The 12,966-nt window shown below is 40.7% G+C and overlaps 1 protein-coding gene across 6 annotated transcripts in view; it reads left to right on the top strand.

Annotated features, from left to right (window-relative positions):
- The first annotated feature begins 11,668 nt into the window (after positions 1-11,668).
- The window catches only part of FXR1 (FMR1 autosomal homolog 1), a 57,647-nt gene continuing 56,349 nt past the window's right edge, over positions 11,669-12,966 (top strand). For 2 of the 6 annotated variants that reach the window (XM_022571441.3, XM_089910808.1), the window contains exon 1: positions 11,670-11,925. In XM_022571441.3, coding sequence (XP_022427149.1) covers positions 11,875-11,925 — 51 coding nt within the window. In that variant the 5' untranslated portion in view covers positions 11,670-11,874. Of the gene's footprint in view, positions 11,926-12,966 lie in introns of all 6 variants that reach the window. The other 4 variants (XM_022571417.3, XM_022571430.3, XM_089910809.1 and 1 more) reach the window with 3 other exon arrangements.

Raw genomic sequence — 12,966 nt, 5'->3', positions numbered from 1 at the left:
AATAAGCGTGAAACATCTTATAGTAATATATTTTGATAAAACTATGTGCTCTCCAGCCTGAGTTTCTGGTCTTACGAGAGCCACATCTTTGTTTATTCTACCTTTAATGGGTTCCCATTGTCCTTAATATAAAATTTACAGCTAGGTGTTCTGTGACCGCCTGGAGGGGTGGGATAGGGAGGGTGGGAGGGAGGGAGACGCAGGAGGGAAGAGATATGGGAACATATGTATATGTATAACTGATTCACTTTGTTATAAAGCAGAAACTAACACACCATTGTAAAGCAATTATACCCCAATAAAGATGTTAAAAAAAATTTTTTTAATCCCTTGGTTGTTTGCCAGGGATCTCTAGCCAAGTTCATCTTTTGCCACATCTTCCCTGTACTCTGTGCTCCAGTCATTCTCCCCTTTAGAAGCCTTCACACAATCTTTTTTTCTCTGACTAGTATACTGTCCCCTTTACTACTGTCCCCCTTCTACCTAGTTAAATCTGGAAAAAACTTTTTCAGATTTCAGCACAGTGGTTCTCCCTCAGAGAGGTGAATTGACTATATAGGGTAACCACAATAGAACTGGGCCTGCCATAGAGAGTTCGCTTGCCTTCTGGTCCAATATGCTTTCACAGTTTTCTTTCGTATTAAATTACTTTATGAATTTAACTCCAAATAAATGCAGGGAAAAAAAGCAACATTCCAATAACCCTAACAAATTAAACTTTTTTCATTTGTTTAAGCTTGTCTTATTCTTATCTATTTGTGCATGTACATTTTACATAGTTGTCATAATTGTGCAGATCAACTTTTATATTCTGCTTTAGTTTTTATTCACATATTTTAAGCATTTTCCATGATGTTTCATAGATTAGGTGTTTATTTTTATTATTCTTATCTCCTGCATTCATTCATCATTAGAACCCACAATATTTTGAGTACCAGGCATGCTAATGCGCAGAAGCAGAAGTAAATCATGGCTCTAGGGGAGTTTATGTCTAGTTTACATTAGTCAGACATTTTGCTTTCTATCTTTTATTAATATTATTATTATTAGTCTATATTAATAAGATAATATATTCTCCTGTGCTTTGTGAATTAGGCTAAGTAGCCTCTTTTCCCAAATAGTCCCATTGATAAATTGCACTGACTGTTACTCTAATTTCTCCTCATAAACTTTCCCTAGGAAATCTCATATGCTTTCCTGACCTTAAATGCTAAATATTCACCGGAGTTTCCCCAAACTTAATCTCTACTCTATACTTCTACTAAAATTTTCACTGAATGTTTTGAAGACACCTCAAATGCAATTATTTCTCCAACAGAACTCCTTATCTCCCTCCACAAATCTTCCATTATGTTCTAAATTAGTGGTATCATTATGTACCCAATTGTCCAAGTAAAAACTTAAATTTATCCTTGAGTCTCTCCTCATTTCTCGTCATATATCTAGCTACTAGCTCCCATTTCTTCAACATTTTAAACATCTCAATTTTATCTCTTTTTCTCCACTCTCATCCCTTTAGTTCATGTTCTACTTATCTCTCCTCTATGCTTACAATAGACTTTTAAATGGTTTCTGCTTTCTCTGCTGTGGTTTTTAAATCTTTCTTCCTCTTTACTGATAAAAATTCTCTTTCTAAACCCCAAATGTGGTCAAGTGATCTCCCTACTTCTAAACTTGCAATGGTTTGTTCATTATCTGACACCATCACCATAATTTGTTGAGTACCTGGTATATCCTAGGCCTTCTTCTAAATACTTTATATATATTATTTCATTTAATCCTCACATCAGCCTTTTTGGAGTGGTCACTATTTTCATCCCAGTTTTATGAATGAGAAGACCAGGGTACAGAGAATTTAAATAATTTTCCCAAGTTTATAGCAGTAAGTGGCAAAGCCAGCAGCTTGAATCTGGAGTCATTGCTCTTAATATTACATTACAGCTGCCTTTCAGAAATACAATAATCCCAAACCTCTTAATGTGGCTTACATTATTCTTCCCAGTTGGATCCAAAACCCATCCACCCATTCATTAATATTTATTAAGTACCAAATGTAATTGGAAATTAAAAAAAAAACTTCCTTCAAAGAGCTTATGGGTTGGTGGAAAATAATATGAGAAAAATATTAAAGTCAAAATTTTGCAATTAAGTAGTATGACTCAATGAAATAGAAATAGTCTTAATTCTATGTGAACAGAGTGAAAAGCTTCAACTGGGCTGAATTTTCCTTCTTCATACTTTGGTCATTATTCTTGGTTTTGGGGTTTGAAATGAGTCGTTCCTTGACTATATGACAAACTATAGTTTCTTCAAGATGCCACTAAATTGGGCTTCCCTGGTGGTCCAGTGGTTGGGACTCCGTGCTTCCAATGCAGGGGGCACGGGTTCAATCCCTGGTTGGGGAAGTTCCGCATGCCGTGAGGTGTGGCCAAAAAAAAAAAAAAAAAAATGCCACTAAATTGTCTCTGCCCTATTGGAACATACTGGATTCTCAGCACAGAATTGGCATTCCTCCTTCGTCCATCTTACATGGTACAGAGTAATACTAGATAGTCTGTTGAATTCTCATTGCTTATTTATGGGGCTGTCCCCCACCTCAACCCCAGACTCTAAACAAAGATCAGTCTTATTTTTCTTTGTATTCCTTTTTATTACATCTAGCACTGGGTATATACTATCAATAATTGTTTAAACCATAAAAAAAAATGACAGCAGTCAATACTGTTTACTACGTGCCTGGTTTTCTTTTAACATGGATAAATGGATAGATGAATGAATGAGTAAATGAGAGAAATAGTCTGGAGAGCGGCTGACTGGTTAAAGCCGTGCTTCACCGATTCTCAGAGTCACCGCTAGGTTCTGCTCTCTTTGCATTGTAGTAGGCAGAATTCCAAGATGCCCTTCATGATTCTTGCTCCCTGGTTATTCATGTTCTGTGTTGCTTGAACCTGTAACTTGCTGCTAACCAATAGAATATGGCAAAGGTATAGTTTTGCAGATGCAGTTAAGGTTTTGTATAAATTGACTTCAATTAATCAAGAGATATTATCCTGGGTGGGCCTAACCTAATCAGGTGAGCCCTTTAAAAGAGAGTCTGAGACTATGAGGGTTAATTTTATGTGTCAACTTGGCTAACCTATGGTGCCCAGTTGTTCAGTCAAACACCAGTCTAGATGTGGCTGTGAACGTTTTTTAAAGATGTGATTAACATTTAAATGGTAATAGATTTTGAGTAAAGCAGATTACTCTCTGAGATGTGTTTTTTCCAACACGAACAATTCTCCAATTCTCAGTGGACAGTGACTGGGTGTCCTACGAATTTAACTCAGTCCTATGAATTTAACTCCAGACACTACCTGGAGATAGCATCGGATCCCATAGGTTAAAGGTTCAGTCCCACAAGTCTGCCCTCACTTCAGATGCCAATCTCAAAGTCCAGGTTGTCACCTGTGCTTCTGACCAACCTATAAATTGGAGAGTCCCACACCCCCTCCTCAAGTTTCATTAATTCACTAGAGTAGCTCACAGAAACATTTACTTATGTTTATTAGTTTATTATAAAGGATATTAAAAAGGGTACAGATGAATAGTCACGTGAAGAGGTACAAAGCGTAAGGTCTGGGAAGGTCCCAATTGCAGGAGCTTCTGTCCTTAGGGAACTAGGATTCTCCACACTCCCAGTGATTTCAGACACACGCAACAGTAAGTGGCAGCTTGCAGCAAGCAGCCGTGAGCAGTAGCTGGAAGCAAGATCTTAGTTCCCAGTCTGGGAGTCCTAACTGCTAGACCACAGAGGTCAGCGGCTAGGGCCTAAACCCCCAGTTCTTGCCTGCCTTGTCGGGAAAGAATTCAGGTGAGGAGGCAGAAGCTAAAGAGAAAAGTAAAAAGTTTATTGGAAAAGCAGAGTACATGCAGAAAGAGGTACAGGCGAACTCAGAGAGAGAGTCTCGCCTTTGGAAAGTTTCAATCCTTCATAAGGGGGCAGTTTTCCAGGTCTTTGTCTTCCTTCTGGCCAATCATCTTGCTTTGTCCCCCCTGGCTAATTTGTCTCAGGACTCTCCCCTTAGGTGCACACACACCTCTCAGCCAAGATGGATCTCGATGCAAAGGAGTCTGGGGGAGTCAAGACTCATGGCCTGGTGTTGTTCCCTGACTTTTGAGCCCCAAGGAGCCTTTCTGTGCACGTGTAGTGTTTCCCTTGCCCCAAGGAGGGGAGAAGCGGAGATCCCTTGATCCTTTACTCAAACAAGGTTTTTCCCCTCTTTGTTCTTGCCATGACTGTTACCTTAAGGCATCCACAATAGATGAAGTTTGGCTATTTACCCCTGTCCCTGTGGTAGCTTCCATTTCACAGAGTAAACAGGAGGCTGATTTTAAATGTCTTAACCTGGAGCCCATCTAACTCCTGTCTCAGGAAATGTAAACAGGAGACTAGTTTTTAAGTGTCTGGCCTGAAGCCCCCTTTTTCCTGCCCTATGAAATGTAAACAGGAGGCCAGGTGTAAATGCCTAACCTGCAGCCCATCTATCTCCTGCCTCAGCAGCAGGCGGATGTGTTGACCAACCAGGATAACCATCAAATGTCTCTGTTCAAGAATTTTTACAGTTTTAATTTCCAGCCTCCCTGTTCCTCCTTTCTCCTTCCCAGAGGTCAGGGGTGGGGCTGAAAATTCCAACCCTCTGTTCAGATCACTTGGCCTTTCTGGCAACCAGCCCCATCCTGAGGCTATCTAGGAGCCCCACCCTAAGTCAACTCATTAGCATATACTCTGGTGTTACATCTCCTTAATGAATAACCAAAGACATTCAAACCACTCAAGTTGATGTGGCAGTCTTGAGTCTGAGGGCAGTCTGGAGGCAGAATTCCTTCCTTTTGGGGAAACCTCAGTCTTTTAAGGCCTCAACTGATTGGAGGAGATCCACCCACAGGGGGGAGGGTGTGGTATAATACATATTCTGAAAGAAATTATGCTGTTTTAAGCCTCTAAATCTGTGGTAATTTGCTTTTTATGAAGCAAGAGAAAAATAATACAAATTTTAAATAACTTACCATGCCCAAGTAAGGATCCTGGTGATTGATATTTTGATTATTGTTTTTTTTTTTTGGAGGGACATGTCATTTCATTTCAAAAATTACAGTTTTTAAAAAATTATAAAAGGTAATACAGGCACTTGAAAAAAATATATAAAAGAAACCAATTCCCCCCCCTCACAAATAAACAGTTCTGCAGCTTATTTCTCTTAATGATATATGTGGAAGAGCTTTCCATCTTTGCACATATAGATGTACTACTTACTTCAAAGGTTCCCAAACATTCTTGGTTCATTGCATTCTCAGTAACTCAGTAGTCACTACACTGCCCAAATAAATACCTAATGATTCTGTTTATTAAGTAGTTAGATCTAAAATCTTAAGAAGCATTTATGTCATAACAACTCAACATATATGTGAAAAATAAATAAGTATAAACTAGTAGAAAGAATACTTTAATCTCATTCTTAAATAATCCAATTTCTAGCTAATGGGATGTGCCTATCCATTGGTCACTACACACCTCTCTTGGAATCATAGAGAACATTACCATCCTCATTTCCTGTTCCATATTGATTTTTGCTTTATTGTTACATTAATTGCTAAAAGCCCATGCTTGCAAAGATGCGAAATCACCAAATGGAATGTAGCATGACTTAATGTTGAAACTGAAGTACCTTGAAATAGCAGTGTGCACAATGTCCAACAGGTGTCAAGCATCACTGTGTTTACCTAAAAAATATAAAATATCTTTAGGCACTCCTGTGAATTCACTGCTATGTCCTGGTGCCTTTTGTTGCTCAATTTGGGAACTCTGGCTCTATCCCATTCCTTTTAATGGGTGCATGTTAATCAATTTTATGGATTAAGTTGTTTTAATTACTGTTCTATTAAGGGTTAACCAAGGTTTTGCTGGCTTTTATTTCTTTTCATCTTTCATTTATTTTTTTCTTAATTGTTTTTGTGAGTTCCTTCCATCTATGAAAATTCCTTTATGAACAATCCTGCAACCTTATTGAGTACATCTGTAGAATAAATTCCTATAAATTGAATTGCTGGCTTAAATGTTATGATTAATTTAAATATTAATACCATTAAAATATGTTTCTGAAGAGGTTTAACCAATTTACATATTTGTGTATCAACATGGCATTTTCCAAATTTTTTCTAACACTTGTTTCATGAAACTTTTAAACCTTTACCATTCAAAGAGGGAAAAAGTGGTATCTAAATGACTTTTTTTCCCTTTGGCCACGCTGCAAGCTTGTGGGATCTTAGTTCCCCAACCAGGGATTGAACCTGGGCCCTCAGCAGTGAAAGCACAGAGCCCTAACCACTGGACCGCCAGGGAATTTCCAAATGATGTTTCAATATGTATTTCTCTGTTGGGAGTTTTAGTTGTGAGCATTTTTACTATGTTTTTATTTATATTTAGTTTTATGTCAACTGCTCATGTTCTTCGTCCATTTTTCTGTGGGATTATTTATGTTTCCTTATGACTTATAAGAGATCTTGGGAATTCGCTGGCAGTCCAGTGGTCAGGACTCCACGCTTTCACCACCGAGGGCCTGGGTTCAATCCCTGGTGGGGGAACTAAGATCCCGCAAGCGGCGTGGCAAAAAAAGAAAAAAAAAATCTTTAATAAAGAACTTAGTCATTTTTACTCCTGGCTAACTTTGACTCTGTTTTCGGTAACTTTTTTTTCCTTTGAGAAGTTTTAAGTGTTTATGTACTCAAATTTACAGTTTTTCCCCATTGGCTTCTGGGCATTTTGTAATGGCAGAAACAATTAAACAATAGTTTAAAATTCATCTATATTTACTTGTACTATTTTCATGACTATTTTGCACTTAAATATTTGTTTCAACTGGAATTAATTTTGATGTAAGTAGTAAAGTAGGGAACTGCATTTGTCAGATTAATTAATGCTACCTGCTATATTAAATAACCCTAAAATCTTTGTGGCATAACATTAATAAAAATTTCTTTCTTGCTCACACAGAGTCCAAACCAGAAAATGACAGACTTCATTTGAACTTCAAATGGGCAATCCATGCTCTTATCTCGTATTAATTATTTTTCAAGTGGGTATGTAATCTAGTCTTTTTTGCTTTAAGTTCAATTTCACATTAGATTAGGGCCTAGGGTGGAACGAGGTTCAGTTTCTGAGCAAAATAAAACCAGAATGGTCCCTTCCTTTCTTTCTTTTTCTCTTTTTCTTTCTTTTCTTAAATATTTATTTATTTATTTGGTTGTGCCGGGTCTTTGTTGTGGCAGGTGGGCTCCTTAGTTGTGGCTCGCTGGCTCTTTAGTTGTGGCATGGGAACTTTTACTTGCAGCATGCATGTGGGATCTAGTTCCCTGACCAGGGATTGAACCCGGGCCCCCTGCATTGGGAGCACAGAGTCTTCATCACTGCATCACCAGAGAAGTCCCAAGTATAGTTTCCTTCTTCCTTCATCCTGGGTTGCCTATCTCATAGGGACTCTACAATATCAAGACAACTAAACTCAACAGTTTGGTTTAATGTAATTTTCTTTTATATTAATTCTTATACTCAAAGTCTGATAATATATTGTGATTAAAAAAATCAAAGATACCTATAGAACAAAAGTTGAAATATTTTAAATTATGACTCCAGAGTCTTTTATCAGCTATTTATAAAACACGGCACAATTTGTTTTGGAAACTGTTGGTTAAAATATTAAGAGTTATTTTTATGGGCTTCCTTGGTGGCGCAGTGGTTGAGAGTCCGCCTGCCGATTCAGGGGACATGGGTTCGTGCCCCGGTCCGTGAAGATCCCACATGCTGCGGAGCGGCTGGGCCCGTGAGCCATGGCCGCTGAGCCTGCGCGTCCGGAGCCTGTGCTCCGCAATGGGAGAGGCCACAACAGTGAGATGCCCGCGTACCGCAAAAAAAAATAAAAAATAAAAATAAAAAAATTAAAAGTTATGTTAGACTTTCTAAATCTCTGTTTCTTGAGGAAGAAAAACTCCTATAGTCTCTATTTAGTCAAGTTAAAATTATTTTCAAGTGAACAACTTCGAGAAGATGTAAAATGATGATAGCATGTTTCCATATCACATTTCATGAAGACAACTCAAACTAAATATAGTGCCACAAAATTGATCGAAATCTTAAGTTCTTAGTGTTCCAGTAGCTGTGTGTACAAAGTTTCATTATGTGTGTATTTAATTATATTTTTAAGGAACATTTTCCTATTTAATTTATAATTTTAAAAAATTAGAAATACTTTTCAACGTAGAAAATTTGTAAAACATAGAAAACATGAAGAAAAATAATCATTCATAATGCAACTGCCTGAAGATAACCACTGTTAACATTTTGGTAAACATCTTTATATTTTCACGCAATATATGTATATATTTTCTGTACAAAATTGATTCCATATACAGTATTTGACAGTCTTCCTTTTATAGTTACATTATAGACATTTACTCATATAAATAATATTCCTCTAAAACTTTATCTCTAACAGCTGTGGAATATCCATGGTATAGTTTTTAAAAAATGACAATACTTTTTTTTCCTGAGAATCAAGTGATATATGTTCATTCCAAAAAATTTAGAAAGTGCAAAAAAATAATAAAATTTATGTCAACCATAAGTCCACCTTCTAGAAATATACAACTATTAATACGAATTTCCAAGCCATATATATATGTATTGAACCCGTGCCTTCCCGCAGTGGAAGCGCAGAGTCCTAACCACTGAACCGCCAGGGAAGTCCTGCAGGCACATTATTTTAAAGGTGATTATGTTTGCTGTTTTGTGACTTTTCCTTTCTTTAAAAGTTTTACTTATTTCCCAGTTTTATTGAGATATAATTGACATTCTTTTCCTTTTAATAATGAATGTCTTTTTAAGATGATGAATATAGATCTGTAACAAAATTTTAAACTTTGTGTAATATTCTATTATGAATATAACATGGGGGCAGCAAACAGGGTCGGGAGGTAGGCTTTGAAAATGGAAATGTGGGGGACATAAATATAGTTCTGCTAACTTAAAACTTATGAGGTCTTAGGTAAATGACTGGTTGTGAGACAGGCTGGGTCCTGGGCCCCTTTGCTGCAGTGCTTGCACCTGGACACACTGCTCCTCCAGCAACAAAATACAAAGAAAGTCTATGGGAATAAAAATAACTGCATGCATGCACAGTTAGGGCAAATCCTGGACAAAAGATACAGAGACCAAAATCCCAACTAACACTTTTGAAGAGCTTGGAGCAAAAGCAGGGTACTGAGCATGCCCCATGCACCACCTAAGGGGTGGGCAAACCACCTAAGACACCCCTCTGGCCTGAGCCCTGGACACACCCCTACCCTCACCCCATATAAAGAACAAGCTTGCCTCCCCCGCCCCTCAGGGAATGAGCAAAAAAGGGAAAGTGCTGTTTATTCTCAATCCCCCTTGCTGCGGCAGGGGCCCCAATATAGCCTTGCCTGGGTTTCTTTTCTGACCTCATCAATTTCTGTTGATTAAGGAGGCCAAGAACCCTGGTCAGTAACAGTTGCTGCAAATCTCAATTGCTTAATGGAAATCATAAGGTCTACCCAGCAGGAGTAGTAAAGTGTTGGTGGGAAGGGGTTTGGTGGGGGGAGAGGAGGTTGTCCAAACTCAAAATGTTTTTAGCATGCAAGGCCTGAAGAGGACCAATCATTATTCTTCAAAGTTCAGATAATTTGGCCTTGGTCCAAACGGAACTTTCACAGCCCTACCCAAAGTCACTCACATTGAGAAACAAATGCGAAGGCAAAGGAAGGAAGAAGAAAGGAAGGAAGAGAAGGGAGGAAGGAAGGAAGATCTGTAAAACAAAGTAGGACACTCATACATTGCTGTTGGGAATGCAAATGGTGTGGCTGCTTTGGAAAAGAGTCTGGCAATTCTTCAAAAGCTTAAACATGGAGTTGCCATGAGTCAGCAATTCCAATTCCAAGTGTATACCCAAGAGCAGTTAAAAGATCTGTCTATACAATAACTTGTGTTGGAATCTTCATATCGGCATTATTCCTAACAGCTAAAAAAGTGGAAACGAACCAACTGTCCATCAACAGATGAATGAATAAGTAAAATGATGTGGTATATCATACAATGGTATTTTTGATAATAAAAAAGAATGAATAGTGGTATATGCTACAACATGGCTGACTCTTGAAAATACTATGTTAACTGAAAGAAGCTAGTCATAAAAGACCACATATTATATGATTCCATTTTTATGAAATGTCTAGACTAGGCAAATCTATAGAGACAAAAAGCAGACTAGCTGTTGCCTAGGGCTTTGGGAGTTGGGGTGAAATGGGGAGTGACTATCAACAGGTGAAAGGGTTTTTTGGGGGAGTGGTGAAAATGTTCTCAAATTGATTTTGGAGATGATTGCACAACTCTGTGAATATACTAAAAACCATTGAACTGTATGCCTTAAATGGATGAATTGTATGGTGCGTGAATTATATCTCAATAAAGCTGTTGGAGAAAAAGCAAACTAGGGCATTATAGTTCTGAAGGATCATAATAAGATGGTATATAAAGTGTTGGACACGTGAAGCCCTTAGTAAATGGTGGCTATTACTCATTGATGGGTTAGTGTGTTTGCGTTTTCCTCACAATGATGAACATTTTATAAAGAACATTCTGTACATAGCAATATGGTGCACTTTTGAAGCCTCCATTTCCTTTCCTAACCTTTGGAGATGTAGAAGTGCTGATGGAACGTTATGTACATTTTTAAAGGACACCCCCCCTCCGCCCCTTTCCCCAGAAAGGCTAGGGCAAGGCCAGTGGTCATTTCCTTGAGGCGGTAGAGTGCCAGCAGAGCATCCTTTTCCAGAGTTTTTCTGTCAAAACGGTAAGACAACACACAGAAAAGAATACTTCCACTATTATTTCCAAAGGTCTTGCTTTGGGAAAAACTTTTATTGTTAAAACAAATATTCAAAGTATCTCAATCATAACGCTTACGGTATTGCTGCAGGTTCTGGTAGAAAAGCCAAATTGGTTCTGCTCTTATCCTGTTTCTGGAAGTTCGCGTGCACTGCAGCAGGGGAAAACTTGCTCTCCCTCTCTCTCGTTTCCCTGATTACCTTCTAACAATGATATTACCCCCTACATTTTGCTGCGGCTTGTAAACACAGCTAAGTTGAACTGGACGTAATTAGTTTGACTTTTTAAACAGCTAAAGTGGTAACAGGTGAGGAGAGAGCTGGGCCGAACAGTGTGGAGTCAGGAGGAGGCCACCGATTTTTTTTTTAAGACCGAGGCGAGAGAATTTAGAGCCCTCTGTATATCCATTTTTAGGCTCCCTCTTTCCCCCAAAGTTTGTGCCAGTGGGCGTCTGAAGCCCCCAGAGTGGGGGCTTCTCTGGGTGGGGAAGCTACTTCAGGGTTACCAACACCTCAAGGAAGTTTCAGAGCAGGATGCCCGAAACCGGCAGAACGCAGAAGCGTGGGACAGGCGGCGCCCGCCGGGCCAGTTTAGTCCCGGCTGGCTGGAGGCCCGCACAGGCTGGGGCTGGTAAGCTGCGGGCACTGGGGGGCGGGGACGTAGGGGCGGGTCAACAAGGTCGGGCGATTGTGTCGGGAGGCGAACAGGACGTTGCGGCGGCGGGCGGAGCCGGGGGCTAGCGATGTAAGGAGCGGGGGGATCCCACTGGGAGAATCAGGACTGCGCGGTGAGACCCCAGGGGTGTGGGGCGGGGGATCCCAGTCCCCGCCCCGTTTTCCCCGTCCCTCCTCCTGCCTCCTTCACGCCCCTCCCCCTCCTCCTCTCTGGTTGGAAAGTTTCTAGAATCTCTTCCCAGCGGCCTTTGCGGTTCCAACATGGCGGAGCTGACGGTGGAGGTTCGCGGCTCCAACGGGGCTTTCTACAAGGTATCGACCCTTTTGCCGCTTTGTCGGGTCTTCTGGGGGCTGGGGCCGGTTTGAGGGAGGGTTGGTGGTCCTGGAGAGTGAGGTTTGGGGTCGAAAATGGCGGCTAGGCCAAAGCCCGAGGCCGCTAGGTTCATCGCTTCTCCCCCCTCCACCCGCGGTTTAACGGTCTCGGGGGCCCGGGCTCCGTTATGTTTTGAAACAACACGTCGGATATCTTTTGCGTATTCCTATTTATTAATCATCTTCTTGGATGCTCGTGTGGCCCTTGGCGGGCCGGTGAGGAGAAGCCGAATGGCGGCAAGGAGCTCCCTGGGAGCAGGCCCGAGCTCCGGGAGGTTGGGGGCAGTCGTGAAAGGAGGTGGTGGGATTGTGTGGTCACAGCCGCTCCCCCGCCCCTCGGACTGGGCCGAGCGGGAGCGCCTCGGCCCGCTGCTCCGACCCCTCCCCACCCCCTTGGGGGGGGGGTGCCTCGCGGAATCTTAGGAATTCACCTTTGTACTAGGGTTTCGGGCTAATAAACTTCTGTGTCTGAAGGGGGAGCGGGTGCCGGATTGAGGGTTAGGATCGAAGAGAAAACTAGAAAATCTTGAAATGTGGCGGGTAGAAATATTTTTTGCGGCCTGGGAAATTGGGCGGCGCCTTAGCTCCTCTATTACGGAAGAAAAGGCGAGAGTTCTAGGCTTTAAGATTTAAAATGTGAAATGGATTAAGGAGACACAGGTGGGGAGGTGACTAGTTTCTTTATCAGTTGGTACCCAGTGTTTTGGGAAGGTGTTGACCACCCCACCGAGGTTTTTTGTTTCCATCGGGTGGAAGGAGGTGCATTACTGTGGGATCGGATCTGGAAAACGGAAGAGGAATTCGAGAGTAGAGGAATTTAGTAGGGGCTTCCAGTGTAGGGGTGACATAGATGAAAATGAAATCCTTACAGTTTAGTTTTGCCATTATAACGGTCCTTTCTCCCGATTCTCCCTTTCTCCCAAAGTATGCCACGAGGTTACAAGATCAATACAAAATCTCCCCAGCTGTTGTCTGTCAGTC

The sequence above is a fragment of the Delphinapterus leucas genome, chromosome 4, assembly GCF_059928025.1.
Source record: "Delphinapterus leucas isolate spDelLeu-1000000601 "Yukka" chromosome 4, BTC_Dleu_Yukka2, whole genome shotgun sequence".
Classification (NCBI taxonomy): domain Eukaryota; kingdom Metazoa; phylum Chordata; class Mammalia; order Artiodactyla; family Monodontidae; genus Delphinapterus; species Delphinapterus leucas.
This window is presented reverse-complemented; position numbering and strand designations above follow the sequence as displayed.